The 15,135-nt window shown below is 40.8% G+C and overlaps 1 protein-coding gene across 1 annotated transcript in view; it reads right to left on the bottom strand.

Moving 5' to 3' along the window:
- Window positions 1-15,135, bottom strand: part of FBN1 (fibrillin 1) — a 234,275-nt gene that overhangs the window by 13,581 nt on the left and 205,559 nt on the right. The window contains exons 51-60 of the mRNA XM_060618611.3: window positions 12,479-12,628; window positions 12,041-12,106; window positions 11,417-11,533; window positions 9,509-9,628; window positions 7,871-7,993; window positions 6,393-6,524; window positions 3,856-3,981; window positions 3,086-3,292; window positions 1,058-1,183; window positions 686-808 (exon numbers count right to left, since the gene is read on the bottom strand). Coding sequence (XP_060474594.1) covers window positions 686-808; window positions 1,058-1,183; window positions 3,086-3,292; window positions 3,856-3,981; window positions 6,393-6,524; window positions 7,871-7,993; window positions 9,509-9,628; window positions 11,417-11,533; window positions 12,041-12,106; window positions 12,479-12,628 — 1,290 coding nt within the window. The remainder of the gene's footprint in view (window positions 1-685; window positions 809-1,057; window positions 1,184-3,085; window positions 3,293-3,855; window positions 3,982-6,392; window positions 6,525-7,870; window positions 7,994-9,508; window positions 9,629-11,416; window positions 11,534-12,040; window positions 12,107-12,478; window positions 12,629-15,135) is intronic.

Raw genomic sequence — 15,135 nt, 5'->3', positions numbered from 1 at the left:
TCACTTGTGCTATTATTCACTCAATATGTGAAGTTCGTATTGTTGAGGAAGATGTTTCTTGGAGTAAATTTACACCAACAAAATTTTCCAAAGGGTAACTTCTGGTTGAGGAGGGATTTCCACATAAAGTTCTGCTGTTTCTTAATTCTTTATGATATTTATGGCTTAGATAAGCTCTTGGAGGGCAGGAATGGCCCTATTTGGCAGAACAAAAACCTAGACAAAGTGTTTACTTAGGTAGGCACAATATCTTCTAGGCACCGATTAATCTGAGGATGGACAATGCTGGAGGCTTGGGCTCTAGTTGTTGGATAGATTGGCTATCTAAATATGATAAACAGAAAGCAGAAAGGAAATAATCAAGTAGGAATCTGCCCCACCTGGGCCTTACAGAGCTGGCTCTGCTGTCTCCGACACCCTCATGGGCCACTCCCATGGATGCCCAAGGGGCAGGCAGTGAGGATGGCTGTTGCCAGCAGTCCCCAGCAATCTCCCTGGCCTCAACCTCCAGCCAGCCAGCATAGGAGTGGGTGGCAGGGAGGTCCCAGGGAGGAACTAACTCCAGGGAAGCACCTCTTGCCAGTGGGGGGATTTTTCAGCTTGCCTGTGGATTCCTCAAATGCACAAGGAATACATCCATGTGCCCAGAAGGCAGGTGAGTGGGTGCAGGCAAATTATACTTTACCTTTGCAGCTCCTTCCATCCTCCTGCAGAATGTAGCCTTTCGGGCAAGAACACTGGAAACTCCCTTCTGTATTTTTGCAGATAAAATTGCAGGGTTTGGGAGCCTGGTTACACTCATTCAGATCTATGATCAAAAAGAGACAGTGTGACCATCCACCCTAAAATGATGGTCAGTACCCACAGGGTCTAACAGAGAATTTTAGCTTTGAGAAAAGAAAAGGTAAACTCTGTGTTGTCTTTGATCATTGTCTTATGTTTTCCTATGAAATTACATAGGCTTTTTAGTGTTTCAGTTTGAGGATTTATATTTTTTCCCATAATATGTAATTTCCACTCAGAATAATTATCTGAACATCAAAAATACAGCACTTACCTATGCAGGAAGTTCCAGTTATATCTGTAGTGTAGCCATTTTTACATATGCAATGATATGATCCTCTGTCATTGATGCATTCCCCATTTCGACAAACATCATGAATAACCTTGCATTCATCAATATCTGTTAATTTAACAGTCAGAAGTTAAAATAAGAAAGACATTATAAAACGGACAACATTAATATGTAGAGGTGATGTCACTGTAAATATTAATAAACTGTTACTGTATTATAGACCTAAGAAATTAAGCCAAAGAGATGACAGCATGAATTTCATATGTAATGGTAACTATAACAAAAGGCAAATGAATAACTGCATTGGATGAGAGTATAATAACTAATCAGGCTAGTAACTAATCAATTCTTTAAAAAGAATTGGGGGGCGCCTGGGTGGCTTGGTTGGTTAAGCCTCTGACTTTGGCTCAGGTCATGATCTTGCAGCTCATGGGTTCGAGCCCCGCATCAGGCTCTATGCTGTTAGCTGGAGCCTGGAGCCTGCTTCAGATTCTGTGTCTCCCTCTGTGTCTGCCCCTCCCTACTCCTGCACATGTGCGTGATCTCTCTCTTTCTCTCTCAAAAATAAACAAACATTAAAAATATTTTTTAAAAAGAATTGGTTTTCTAAATTTACAGTTTTCCCCTCTGGGTCTATAGAACAACCATCTCATCCAGACATATTTAGCTCCTTGCTCTATCTCATGCCATCAAGCAAGCTTGATCCATAAATGGATCATAGCAGTAGATTCTTTTGACAAAAAAAAAAAAAAAAAATCCATTTTTTTTCTAATATTGCCTGTCCAGAATAAGGAGGAAGGTTCTTTTCTTTTTGTTGTATTTACAGTTAATCCCCCAAAATATCACATTGCATAATATTGGGGAAATGGGACCAAACATCCCTTGGTAAGGGAAGCACTAAGGCTCTGGGGTGGGTCGCTGGGCTGGGTTTTGCAGCCTGATAAGGAACAGAGATCTTAATCCCAGCTCCACCACAGGGAGAAAGACTTGGTCGACATGTACTGTGGAGCGTGAAACCCACTGTCCTTCCACATCGTGACCCACCTGTCTCCTTAGTGATTGGTGGGGTGCCAAGACTAAATAAGTTCTTAGCCTTTAATTGCCAAACAACCATTTTATTTCAACAGATGTTATTTTTCCGAATTCTTTCAAGTTTACTCTGAAATGCAATGTGCCTATCCTGACTGGTTTCAAGAAGTGAATCTTCTCCACCGTCTGATTTTCACATCCTCAGAAGAATCATAAATTGCTTTTGGTTACCCTGCCTAATCTATCTGGCTGTGTGCCTCCACACATCCAGTTCTATTATTCCACCTTTGGCCACATCTTTCAACCATCAACACAAATCCTGCTTACTCTCCTTCTTCTCCTCTCACTTCCAATGCCTTCCCAAGGAGCTCTAAGAGTCTCTCTCCATTCTATTTCATGAGACTGAAAACAATTGCAGTTACTGGTGACAAGCCCAGGCCTGGAAGTTGTCTTTGGGGCGACCTCAGAGACGTGGACAGCCTCCCCATGTTTCCCAACTGAAAGCAGCTTGCGCTATTCCAGAGGCAACTGTGTTTTAATTGCCAGTATATCAGCATCGTTTATACTTCTTTCATGCAGTCTATTTTGGCCAATTTTACGAGTGCAAATACATATGGGTGGACTAGTCTAGGAATTTAGTGATCGTTTATTCCAAGGTTTATCTAAAAAATTACATTCCGAGTAACCAGTAACTGACAACAAACCTCTGTTTAAAAGTTGAGGACTCCTTGTATTGCAGGGGCAGGGACCCAAGCACATACAACTTAATCAGATGGATCAAGGACACTTTAGCAGCCTGGCCTTGACTGTCTAAAAGATTACAATAGATAATTGTACAAAGATACAATAAAGGGTTTTTGTTGATGTATAAACCATGCAACTCAGCCTAAGCCCATACTGTAGATTCCATATTCTCAACTGTTTTTCAGAAAACAAACAAACAGATTCCCTGCAAGTATTTTTGGACCATAAGTGAAGTACCTGCTCCATTGGTCATAAATCCTCGGCCATGGGGGCAGAGTTTTTTGAAGGCCACAGTACCCTGGAAAGGGCAGATCTCACAGTGGGGGCCCCAGCCTCTCCCGCCATCACAGCAGCACTCAGACTTGGTGACAGGGTTCCTGTTGCTCGAGCCGATCTGACACATGTTCTGGAGCACTTCCGTGAAGCAGTACCCTTCCCGGTTGTCTGGAAGGGACGTTACATTGCACAGAGGGTTTTTATGGAGCTTTATGAGCATAACAATGTATTAAGAATTTGGTCAAACATAAAACTCAAAAAGGATATAACACTTTACCCTGGGTGAGAAGAAGCAATAAAGGAAAGCTGGAAACAGCAGTAAGAGAGAAAGGACATCTGAGGGAAACAAGACAAGAAATTCAGTAAGTGGGCAGGAAGGCATTAGCGTGCACAAGGTTGTATCTCTATCTGCTCTCAGAAATACGGAGGGATCGTCATGCTGCAGAGACAGGGGCAGAAAAACACATGGAATCGGACCCTGAGCACCAAGGGCTTAAAAAGGCAGCGGAGAAAGACATTCCAAACAAGTGATTCATTGATACAATTAGTGAAAGAAGAATTTAGCTTCAGGGTGGTGCTAAGCCCCATGGACAATCACAGTCATTAAGTCATTTCCAAAATATGAACCTGCCTCAAATGTTAACAATTTCTATTATTTCAAATAAGCGATGTGGGTGACAAGCATCCCAGCATGGAGTTCGGGGTTACGAAATCATCCTGTTTGTGCTCACCAAGACACTCGTCCTGAGTAGGGCTGGCCGTGAACCCGTCATTGCACTCGCAAGTGTAGCTCCCCCGGGTGTTGAGGCAGCGCCCATTCTCACAGATCCCCGGCTTGGTCTGGCACTCGTTCTCATCTGTGTGGTGTGATCGAAAGATCAGAAACAAAAGCAGTCACCTGACTACATTGTACAGGGATGGATTCATTCATTCTTTCTTTCTTTTTCTTTCTTTCTTTCTTCTTTCTTTTGAAATTTGTGAATAGATATCCTTCTCACACGGCTCTCAATTCAAAAGGTACAAAAGAGTATTGAGCAAAAGTGCCCCTTCCTCCCTTATTCCTCAGCCACCAAACACCCCTCCTGGGAGGTGACCAGTGCTACAGCTGGTTTCTCACGTAACCTTCTAGAAATGGAGTTTGCACATGTGAGCAAATACACAATGTGTGTGTCTACTTCCATCCTTTAAAAACCATACTTGATGGTATTTTGATGTGCTTAAAGGTAGGTAACAGCATTTTATGTACATACACATATTTAACTTAATAAAATTTAAAACTTTCCATATCTGTTCTTAAAAAGGATGATTTCAAGTGAAGGGAAAAACATAAATACTTAAGATCAACATGCTGAAGAAATATACTTCCTCAGAATAATGTCTCTAATGGGTCAGTTTTGACCTCAGACTTGTCTACACATAATCTTCCAATTCAATATAGGTTATGTTTATTATAATACTTCAACAATATTGAGGAATAATAAATCATAAACCAGGCTCCCAGGTTAAAAAAAAAAAGGCATTAAAACAAGCCGGAGATTCTTAGAATTATCTGATGATTTTTTAGAAAAATCGTAAAGTTATTTGCTTAAGTGCATCTCATGGAGAATAGTTCTGAGCCCCCAAGGCAGGCATCTCATTATGAGAGGCAGAAAGTTCAAAGGTGACATTTAGGGTAGTGTTGAAACAGGCTAAAAATCCCAATGCCCATGTCACCCCCCGACCAATTAAATCAGAATGTCTGGGGTGGGAGCTGAGTTCTCTGATTCCAATGTGCAACTGAGGTGAACCACTGAACCTGGAAGATCTAGTGCATGATCATAGTCCAAATACTTTTTCTGTGCTTTTAAAGTCTGCTCTTCAGGGGCACCTGGGTGGCTCAGTCGGTTGAGCATCCGACTTCAGCTCAGGTCATTATCTCGCAGTCTGTGGGTTCGAGCCCTGCATCAGGCTCTGTGCTGACAGCTCAGAGCCTGGAGCCTGCTTCTGATTCTGTGTCTCCCTCTCTCTCCACCCCTCCCTGACTCATGCTCTCTCTCTGTCTCAGAAATAAACACTAAAAAAAATCTTTAAAGTCTGCTCAATTATTGTTTAATTCTGTACCTTACAGGGTAAGGGGACAATGAGGTTCTTGAGCTTCTTGACTGACAACATAAAATTTATTGTTCTGGTGTCACTGATTATTAAAATTAAAAAGGACACATGGGAATTTTCTCATAGTTTTCTCCTATATTGATGGTCTAAAGCAGAGGTCGGAAACTTTTTCTCTAAGTTATAATAATACTTAGCATTACTATATCATACATAGTAATCTTGTAGGTTTTGCAGGCCATATGGTCTCTGTTGCATTCACTCTATTCTGCTTTGCCTTTGTGGCATGAAAGCAGCCATGGATAATATACAAATGTATGGTTATAGCTATGTTGCAATATGACTTTATTTACAAAAATAGGAGGTAGGCTAGCAGGCTGGATTTGACCCTCTAGCTATAGTTTGCCAATCCCTGATCTGAAGCTGTGGTTTTCAATGCAGGATCCATATTACAATCACCTAGGAAACTTTCAGAAATACCAGTGCCTGGACCTCACTCTAGACAAGAACAGATTCTCTGGTGGAAGATCCCACTGGTTTAGTGATATTCCTGGTTCAGAGGGACCTGGCATCTGTAATTCAACATCAGGGTGCTAATAGCAAAGTTGGATCAATAGAAAGACATTCTAATGTCGTAAAGACAAATGACCCTAAAACAACAAAAAAAAGTATAAAAAGTAAAGGAGGGGCACCTGGGTGGCTTAGTAATTTGAGCGTCTGACATCTCAGGTCATGATTCCAGAGGTCTGACGGCTCAGGTCATGATCCCAGGGTCATGGGATTGAGTCCAGCGTCAGGCTCTGAGCTGAGTGTGGAGCCTGCTTAAGATCTCTCTTTCTCCCTTGGCCTCTCCCCTGCTCTTGCACTCTCTCTCTCTCAAAAATTAAAATAAATAAAATAAAAAGCAAAGAATTAGAGGAAACACCTGGTGCCAAATCATGGCAGCAAAATGAGCTGAGAAAGTTGGCAAAGGCCAGCTCAGAGAATGGCAGTGCTCATGGAATCCCTTGATAATCGAGAGCCAAGGGGATCTCCAAGGAAAATCATGACACAAGGTAAGAGAGGCAAGATGGGTCTGTCCACGAAGAACACATTGCCCACAGGGACTCAGACCCCAAGTCCCTTCTGTCCTTTGTCATTTCTGACTCCTGCAAAGCTCCTTTGGCAGTGACTCCCTTACCTATGCAGCCCTCTCCGTCAGGCCTCCTCTGGTACCCAGGCCCGCAGATGCAGATGTATGTGCCAATGAGGTTCTTGCACTCCATTTGCTTCTCAGCACAGTCATGTTTTCCCTCCTCACATTCATCCTCATCTGGAAAGAACGTACAACCGCAAATTATAAAATAAGCTTCATTAACTTCTTGCCTTTTAAGCATGAGATGGTCTCAAGCAATCAGGTTTCATTTACGCTACTTCAGTGTTAACCTACTTCCTTTTGTACTGTGGGTGCTGGCCCCCTAAGATTGGAAAGGAGTCTTCTAACCACCTTTGAACTTGAAGAAATTATTCCCTAATGGATAATTTCTTCAAAGGCAGGAAGTATGGCTAATTCTTTTTGATGAATTCAACTCAAAAAGGTCTTCTCTAAATCTTTCAAGATAGAATGACAGCTATAACAACGTCATTATAATTACAATATGTTTTAAGAAGCCAAAGCTTCCATTGTATGATAACTATACTGAAAGCATAATATATGATATTTTTATATAATATTAATTAGTGTGATGTAATATTAGAAGAGTCGTTGTATAATTAAAGCTTTGGTTTTTACACTTTGAGGAAAAGACAAACATTCACAAAAATCATATTCTCTACTGGTTCTTCCCTCCTTCATTTCCTTTTTCCTGGTGTGGAGGGGTCTTCCTCATTCCTTATTGTCCTCTTGCATTTCCCTCTCTTTATCTTCCTCCTTTATGTGGTCTGAGCTGAGAAATTTGGACTTATCCTGAATGTGATGTAGAGCTTTTTGTTAGGAAATCTCTTCATCTTCAAGAAAAAATCCTATTTAACCCATCTGAAGGGAACAAGGATCTTCTCACTTAAGACTTTGAAGGAGCAAATCAGTGTTCTTCAGGGAGCCCCATGATTTACCCAACTTCATATTGCAGAGCCTACTCTAGTGCCCCAGTAATTACATGGGTTCAGTAAGCATTATTCATGGAAATCTTTAGCTAAAGTAGATTCCATATGCTATCCCCATTCTTGGAATATGCCATCCCTTAGTGATGGGGACTTTTAAAAATTATTTAATTAATATTATCATACTCCTTCGTGTTCTCAGTTCTCACTTATCACACCATAATACAATTATTTATATCTCTGTCTCAACCTCTTCATGCTGAGCTTCTTGATTGTGAGTAAATGTCTTTTTTTCTTTATATCTTTGCATCCTACAGAGTGTCTGCCATGTCATAGGCATGCAATGCATAGTGAGCTCAAAAAGATCTGCAGGGTGGCCCTTGATTCAGTTTGATGATGCTTGAAGCTACAGTTTGGGAGGAAAGGAGGTGATGACGACCCCCATATTGTCCATGGACTACAGGAGGGTTTCCTGATTCAAAGTCTTCCTCTACCAATAGAAGCTTTGGAGAGACATTTTCCTTATAGATAAGAGTTAGACCCCCTCAGCTTAGATGACCTTTAATGTGGATGTCTTACCTTTGCACATCCTTCTGTCTTCTCTAAGAACATATCCAGCAGGACATTTGCATTCATATGATCCATAAGTGTTTACACACCGGAAAGCACAGAGGAGAGGATTCTGGGCACACTCATTTATATCTGCAGCAGAAGGTAGCATGAAAATAATGGGTCAATGGCATCAACCAAAAAAATAAAATCTATTTTTATCAAAAGTTGAAATGTTGCATTGTCATCAACGTGGATGCACCAAGCAATCTTTTGTTTTCAGAGAATCATAAAATGAGTTGGTTATTTTATAATTGGTATAGGCAGGGTGATCATGTATCCTGGTGCTCCTAGCACAGTCCCAGTTCAGGCTTATTGTCCTGGTATAATTACCAGTGTTATTTAGATTAAGAAATTATATATAGAGGGAGCTTTTCTGAAATGCTGGTTTTGAAGCCTTAAGTTGACCATTTGCCATTCCCTAAAGTCACATAAGATGGGGATCAGCTTTACTCCATTCAGTCAAAACAGCTGTCAAGTCAACTGCAGTCAGAACAAAAGCAGACCCATCCAATATCATTAACCACCTCCCCTTCCCCATATAAAAGAGGCTCCTGTGAAATAACAGTGATTCTTGTGCCCAAGCAAATGGTGTTCTGAATAATTTTACACTTATGGAGATGCTAAGTTTACACTGATGGCTGTGACAGCCTTAAATAGGCTTTACTCTTAATAGATAAAAGTGGTTTTTACAGATTTCATTGTTTGGAACCATCAGAATGTGTTTTGCAAAAGCAGGTCAAAACAGACCATCTTGATTATCATGTTTCTTTCTAAGTCTAATGATACTGAGAACATCAGTGAGACCCCAGATCATATTTAGTCATAGCCTTTAAAGATTGACCAACTACTATGACAGTGGTATTGACAGGTCATATCTCTGATGAAGAGCTCACTTTCATACCATTTTTACTGTCTACCTTCACCTTCATTCACTTCTGTGACCAGTGGTTCTTGACTTGAGAGTGTATCAGAAATTACCTGGAAGGCTGCGAGGCTTCACTCTTCAAGTTTCTGATTCAAGAGGTCTGGGAGGAGGCCTGAGAAACTGTATTTCTGACAAGTTCCCAGGTGATGCTGATGTGGCTGATCCAGGGATCACCCTTTGAGATCCACTGTGCTAGACACTCCCTCTCTTTCCCTTCTCTCCATGCATCTATCCTACTAGACACTGGAAGATGCTTACAGGGTATCGGCAACCTCTTTTGCTGTGATTGCCCCCAGATGGTCACAGGATGTTGGTGGATATGAGTAGATATGAGTGTGCAGATATGAGTAGAAAGGAAAAAAGAAAAAAGAAAGGGAGCATGGGAGATAAAGGAAAAAAAGGAAGGGGAAAATGGAAAATAGAAGGTAGCAAACAAGACAGGAGTTATATCCAAATACTAGCAGTGGGGAGACACCAACAGGAGCTCTGCATGATAGGCAGCATAACTGGTGCCACGAACCACCTCCACCTTTTTCAGGAGAAGTGACGGTTTGGCCCATCAGGCCAGATGTTCTTTATTCTGCACACCCTGGGTGGGATTTAATATCAAGGACCGTAATCAGCCAGCTATTGTCTCCATGATCAGAAGATGTAACCAACTATTCTGCAAAGAGGTTTACCTTCGCAAGTCATCATTGGACCAGGCTCAAATCCCTCCTCACAGGTGCATTCAAAACCACCAATCACATTCTTGCAGGTGCCATTTCCACAGGGGTTGCCCACAGAACATTCATCAGTATCTGCAAGTGACCAAGAGTGTATTCAAAATACGACAAATGAAGAAAAAAATGGGCTTGGACTCAAATGATACGTTTCACCCTATCAGAGTACTTTGATCTGTAGCATCTTGTTTTATTCTCATTCTGTCTTTGCAAGAAAGGAGTGCACATGTCTTATCTCCTCAGATTTATAGCTGTGAAATTTCACCTGCTAAGTAACAGTGGCACTAACAGTGACAGTATCTGGGCTTCCAGCCCTCATAGTGCTTTTCTCTGTGAGCTTCTCCAGCTTCCTGTATTATGAAGAGGTAAACCTACTGGGAATAGATGCTCAAAGGGTTAAAACAAGGCTTCTCTCACAAGTCAAAAGTTTTCACTTATATAAACCTAGAAATATATCTCCAGTTTGGCCTCACATTACATCATTCTCTAAGAAGCCTTAAACATGATGGAGTTTTGCCAGATATAAAATAGAAGACTCCGCTTACACAAAGCAAGAGACCAGAGGTTAAGCAAAATTAATACACTGGATAAAATCAAGATTCACACAGATTTTTTGTTGATTCTGTTGAAACCAGATGGTTTACGTTAGGCAGAAGAAAAGCTACAAAGAAATATGTTTAGGGTATGATCTCTGTAAACAACTGTGGAGAGAGAACAAGTCTTACCAAGGAGCTCTAAAAAATATATATGCTTCCCAACCCATCCACCTACAATACTGGCTGTTCTTCTGACACATCTCTTGAGGAGAATGTCTTCCTCTGGGAAAGGGAACTTTTTGAGAAATAACATTGTTATTTTAGCTATCTAGGACACGGAATAGTAATGGACTGCCATCAGGGTTACATTTCATGTTGGGTTCTGAGTCAAAAAGCAAAGGCAAGAAGGTGTGGTACAGAGACCTGGGTGAGCAGGCTCATCTGTCACGCACAGAGAAGCACTAACTGAAGATTCCAAAGAGAAAACATTGACAACTTTGCTTTTGTTCTGCTATGAAATTGCATTTCACTGTCCAGAATATTACATCTCTTTCAAGTGAATAAAAATCACATATCATAGATTTTTAGAGCTGCAGGGTAAATGGAAATAAGTTAATCTGCATAACATTACATTCTAAGGCCTAGGAAGACTAGAACTTGTTTACGCTTCCGAGGCCACAGCTTTGGGGGAAGTCCTCATGCCCTGATTCTTGTATGGAAAGAACGCTTTCTAATGTACACAAACATTCAGCATTTATGCTATTATTAATTCAGATTAAATTGAACTTCTTTGGATTTTTTAGAGACCTAGACATCATACTTGGATTCAATTTTGAGTTGGTATGGATTAAGAGCTCAAAGGTCAGACATAGGAGCCATTCTCTGAAATTTTAATAACAGAGTAAAAACAAGAGGAGTTTACGCTGTGTACATAGCCTTTCACGTTACTAAATGTAATAAAATCTGGATAAATTTTGTATTTTACATATTGAGAGAATACAATTATGATCATCAACAATCTTTTTTAAATTAAAAGAATATGTTATAATGTTTTCCTTTCCAACTATCTCTTCAGATGTGTCCAGCGTCTTCCCCATTAGACTATAAGGAGGGACCATGTTGGCTTGGGTCACTGCTGTAGCCATAGAGCCTAGCACAGTGCTGGACACATGGGGTACTCAGCTAGTATTGCTAGATGAATGCCGCATGAATGAATGGACAAAACCTATTTCTGTCCCAATCTTGGTACTTATTCTTCCTAGCAGGAATGCTAACTGGCGTAATTTCTAATCTGTAAAATCTTTATGGAAGAAACCGATTTATTACTCACCTACACATTCATTCCCTTCCAGGATGTAACCAAAGGGACACTCGCAGCGATAGGAGCCATCCGTATTGATGCACTGCCCATGTTTACAGACATCTGGTTCTTTGCACTCATCCATATCTTAAGTAAAGGATTAAAAAAAAGTGAATAACAAGGTACCTTTTTCTTTTTTTTCTTTTAATGTTTGTTTATTTTATTTTTGAGAGACAGCGCAAGATCAGGGAAGGGGCAGAGAGAGAGGGAGACAGAGAATCCCAAGCAGGCTCCGTGCTATCAGCACAGAGCCCGATGTAAGGCTAACTCACAAACCATGAGATCATGACCTGAGCTGAAATCAAGAGTTGGAGGCCTAACTGACTGAGCCACCCAGGCACCCCCAAGGTACCTTTTTCGGAACACAAAGGTAAATTATAATCATTTCACTGTCTAACCAATGAAATATCTAATATTGCAATATCATGTTACCATATAATACAATAATACAATTCGTATCTAAATCAAAAGACAAAAATTAGAGCTTTATTTCCCAAGATAAATGTGGAGAAAAAAGAACAGCTGGAGAAAGGGCAGGGAAGAGGCTGGTTAAGAATATTAAAAAATGCTGAGAATCCAGTGCAGGCCACTTACCAACTGCTGAATCATCAGGCCCCACGATGATGCCGCTTCCATAGGGACAGATCTGGCGGAAGGCCTCTGTGGTAGAGATGAACGCTTGTTAGTAGACAGGCTAATTGCAACTAGCTACAGGCTGTTCCCGAAGCAGTGAGTGATGGCCAGATTGCCACAGGCTGCATGTATCAGGAAACAACCGAACAAGAAAAGCCCAGATATCAGAGTAAGTGAACAAGGCTCCCAGTGCCTACCGCTTGCCCTGATTCATAGCACATTTCAGAAGGAAACAACTACCCAGCTCTTGAGTTAAAATCATCTTAATGAATATTGTGGGTAGACTTACAGTTAAATTAAATTGTCTTATTCTCCTGAAGGGCTACACCCAGTATTTCTCATTTCACAGCCAGGCTGCTGTATGAATAGCCAAAAGAGAAGTGCAGATGGTAGACATACCATCAGGTTCAGTGGGGCACAGCTCACAGGGATCACCCCAACCTTCTCCCTTCAAGGCACAGCAGCATTCCTGTTTGGAGTGATTTCTGGATTTGGGTGATGAACATTTTCCTCCTTCAAACTTCGCATAACAGTAGCTCATTCGCAAATCTGCAGCATAAATCCAGGAGACCCTTTAGATGCTTTCCTACTACATCGTTACTGTATAATAGTGAATGAGAAACAATCCATCTTGTTAAATTGTTCTTTTCATTACAATAGTAATATTCCATAACGTAAGTGACTATAACAGTAATTGAGCTCAGATCTTTAAAGTCATAGATAACCTTCGTAGTGAGATCTGATGAGTACATCCATGTGACTTTCACTTTATTATTTCTCATTTTAGCCAATTTTCCAAAATAACTTGATGTGAACAACAAACTCCAACACTATCACATTTCAAAGCTGACATCATCAGTGACTTCCGGGTGGGGACATTAAGAAGTGGAATAATTCACAAGACCCCTCCATTGACAGATGTGCTTACATGTGTTTTGGGTAATATTTAGTGAGCATACTAAATTAAGGTAGGCCTCCCAGTTCTGGTACTTACTATGCTCTCACACCAGGTTGTTTATTCTGGGTCCCCTCAGCCAAAATACAACCAAATAAACCCAAATAAAACCCCTGATTCCAAGCACAGAACAAATAAAGATGTGGCAATTTTGTGGACTGGCAAAAATACGACAATAATGGTCATTCACTGAAGCAGCTATTGATGTAGTTGCTATTTACAAAACGCCATTTGGGGCTTTCTGCAGATTTTATACACACACACACACACACACACACACACACACACACACGATACAGAAGGTTGTTTAGCTCAACAGAGAGGGAAGGTAAAGAGGAGGGCAGGGAGATGGGTAGATAGGAGGGAGAATAATTTTTCTTTCAAAGAATACATTTCTTTAATATCGGTTATTTTTTGGTGACTCCAACATGGAAGATGGGATCTAGTTGCTACAAACTTCTCCAGCATTGCTTGACATAATTTTGGAAACTGACTTTTCCATTTCTTATAGAGCAAATTGGGTGGCTCTAAAAAGTAAGCTCATCCAGAAGCCTGGAGTGTGTCCCCTCAAATTTGGCATCCAAAGCCTTATAGACTCCCCTCTAGTTACATGGAGGCTAAAATCTGCATGTTTTAAGGAAATGCTTTCATATCCATTTTGAGGAATTGCCCCTTCTTTATGTATGATCAGGTATGCTCTCTCCTGTCACTGTTTTTCAACCCCAGGCAGCATATTAATAACAGCCACCTATGCATTTCTGTTAAGACAATTTCTCAGCTTTTATTTCGTGACAAAGGAGACAGTGTAAGAATAATTGAGTTGCCAAAGATCGTATCAGAAAAATTTTCATGAATTAAAGTAAAAATATCAACCAATCAAACATATATACCAGGCTTTGGTAAGTCTAATTCAGTTGGCCTCCCCAATGAACTTCTTCAACTTCTTCAACCAACTCTTCCAGATACATTTTCTCGCTAATTTTTACTCCACCTCCAGATTGGTTACAGCTAGACCTAAGAGGTATCTTTCAGTGAATCTTCTGAAGATCAAGAGCACTAAAAGCCAGTCTTTGCCCTGTGACATGCCTGCCCTCCAAATATTCGCTTTGCTGAGAAGTTTCAAGATTTAACGAATATAGTTTCTCTAATGACACCTTTTGATTCGCTTTATTCTTTAAGTTCATTGTCACATACAATGTTTCGTGTTTATTATTTATACCTACAACTGTCTTAAGGTATCATTTAGTGACTACTCACAAAAATGTCTCAATGAATATATTAAAACTTAATTGTCTCTGTTGTCTTCCACCTTAAAATGTTTCTGTTAAACCTAGATATTCCTTTTCATTTATCATTAACCCTGCTCCATAAATCAGCCCTGTCTCGCCAGCATCACTTTACCAACCCACCTCCAGAAAAAGAAAAACCTCGCCATTACGCAGGCTCAAACACACGAAGTGTAAACTGTAAAGTGAACTTTGTTAAGTGGGAGTGGTCCCTTTATATCTGTGGCCTTCAGGTGCCAAGATCTGTTGACCTGAGTCTTATCACAATTGTTCCTTCAAAAACATTATCTGTTGCTCTGTGGAATTTTCTCATTTCATGGGCAATAGAAGCCTGACTCCTAATTTGTCATCTTGTAAGTAAAACCCAGCTCTTAACTCCCTGGCTTCAGCAAAATTTGTGTCCTGTGGGAGATTTACATCTGCTTTTGGTGATTCTCTAGATTTGGTTTATTAATCAAAGGTGCCTTGCATTGGGAAAGAGAGCTATGCTTGCCCACACACTTTAACTAGGACTCACTAGGATGCCTGTTTACCAGTCCATCTGCAAAGAGCCCTTAATGACCTTTGAAATTTCATCAGAACTACAAAAGTCACTTTCCCTGCTTGCATTCCTCAAGTCTGGCTCTGCCTCTTGGAGCTGAGCATGTGGCAAGGCTGCTCACAGCTGGGCTGATTCTTCCTGCAGCGTTAGCCTCCTCTGTGACAGGCCAGTGCAAATTGAATTAATAGCCTATGAGTTTCCTCTGGCCTGCCACATCGGCAGATTCACACCTGGCTTCTCACTGCTTTCTTTCCAAACTTGGGCCAAGCCAAAG

Source organism: Panthera onca, chromosome B3, assembly GCF_046562875.1.
Source record: "Panthera onca isolate mPanOnc1 chromosome B3, mPanOnc1 haplotype 2, whole genome shotgun sequence".
Lineage (NCBI taxonomy): Eukaryota > Metazoa > Chordata > Mammalia > Carnivora > Felidae > Panthera > Panthera onca.
Note: the sequence above shows the minus strand (reverse complement) of the source record. Positions and strands in the feature narration are given on the sequence as shown.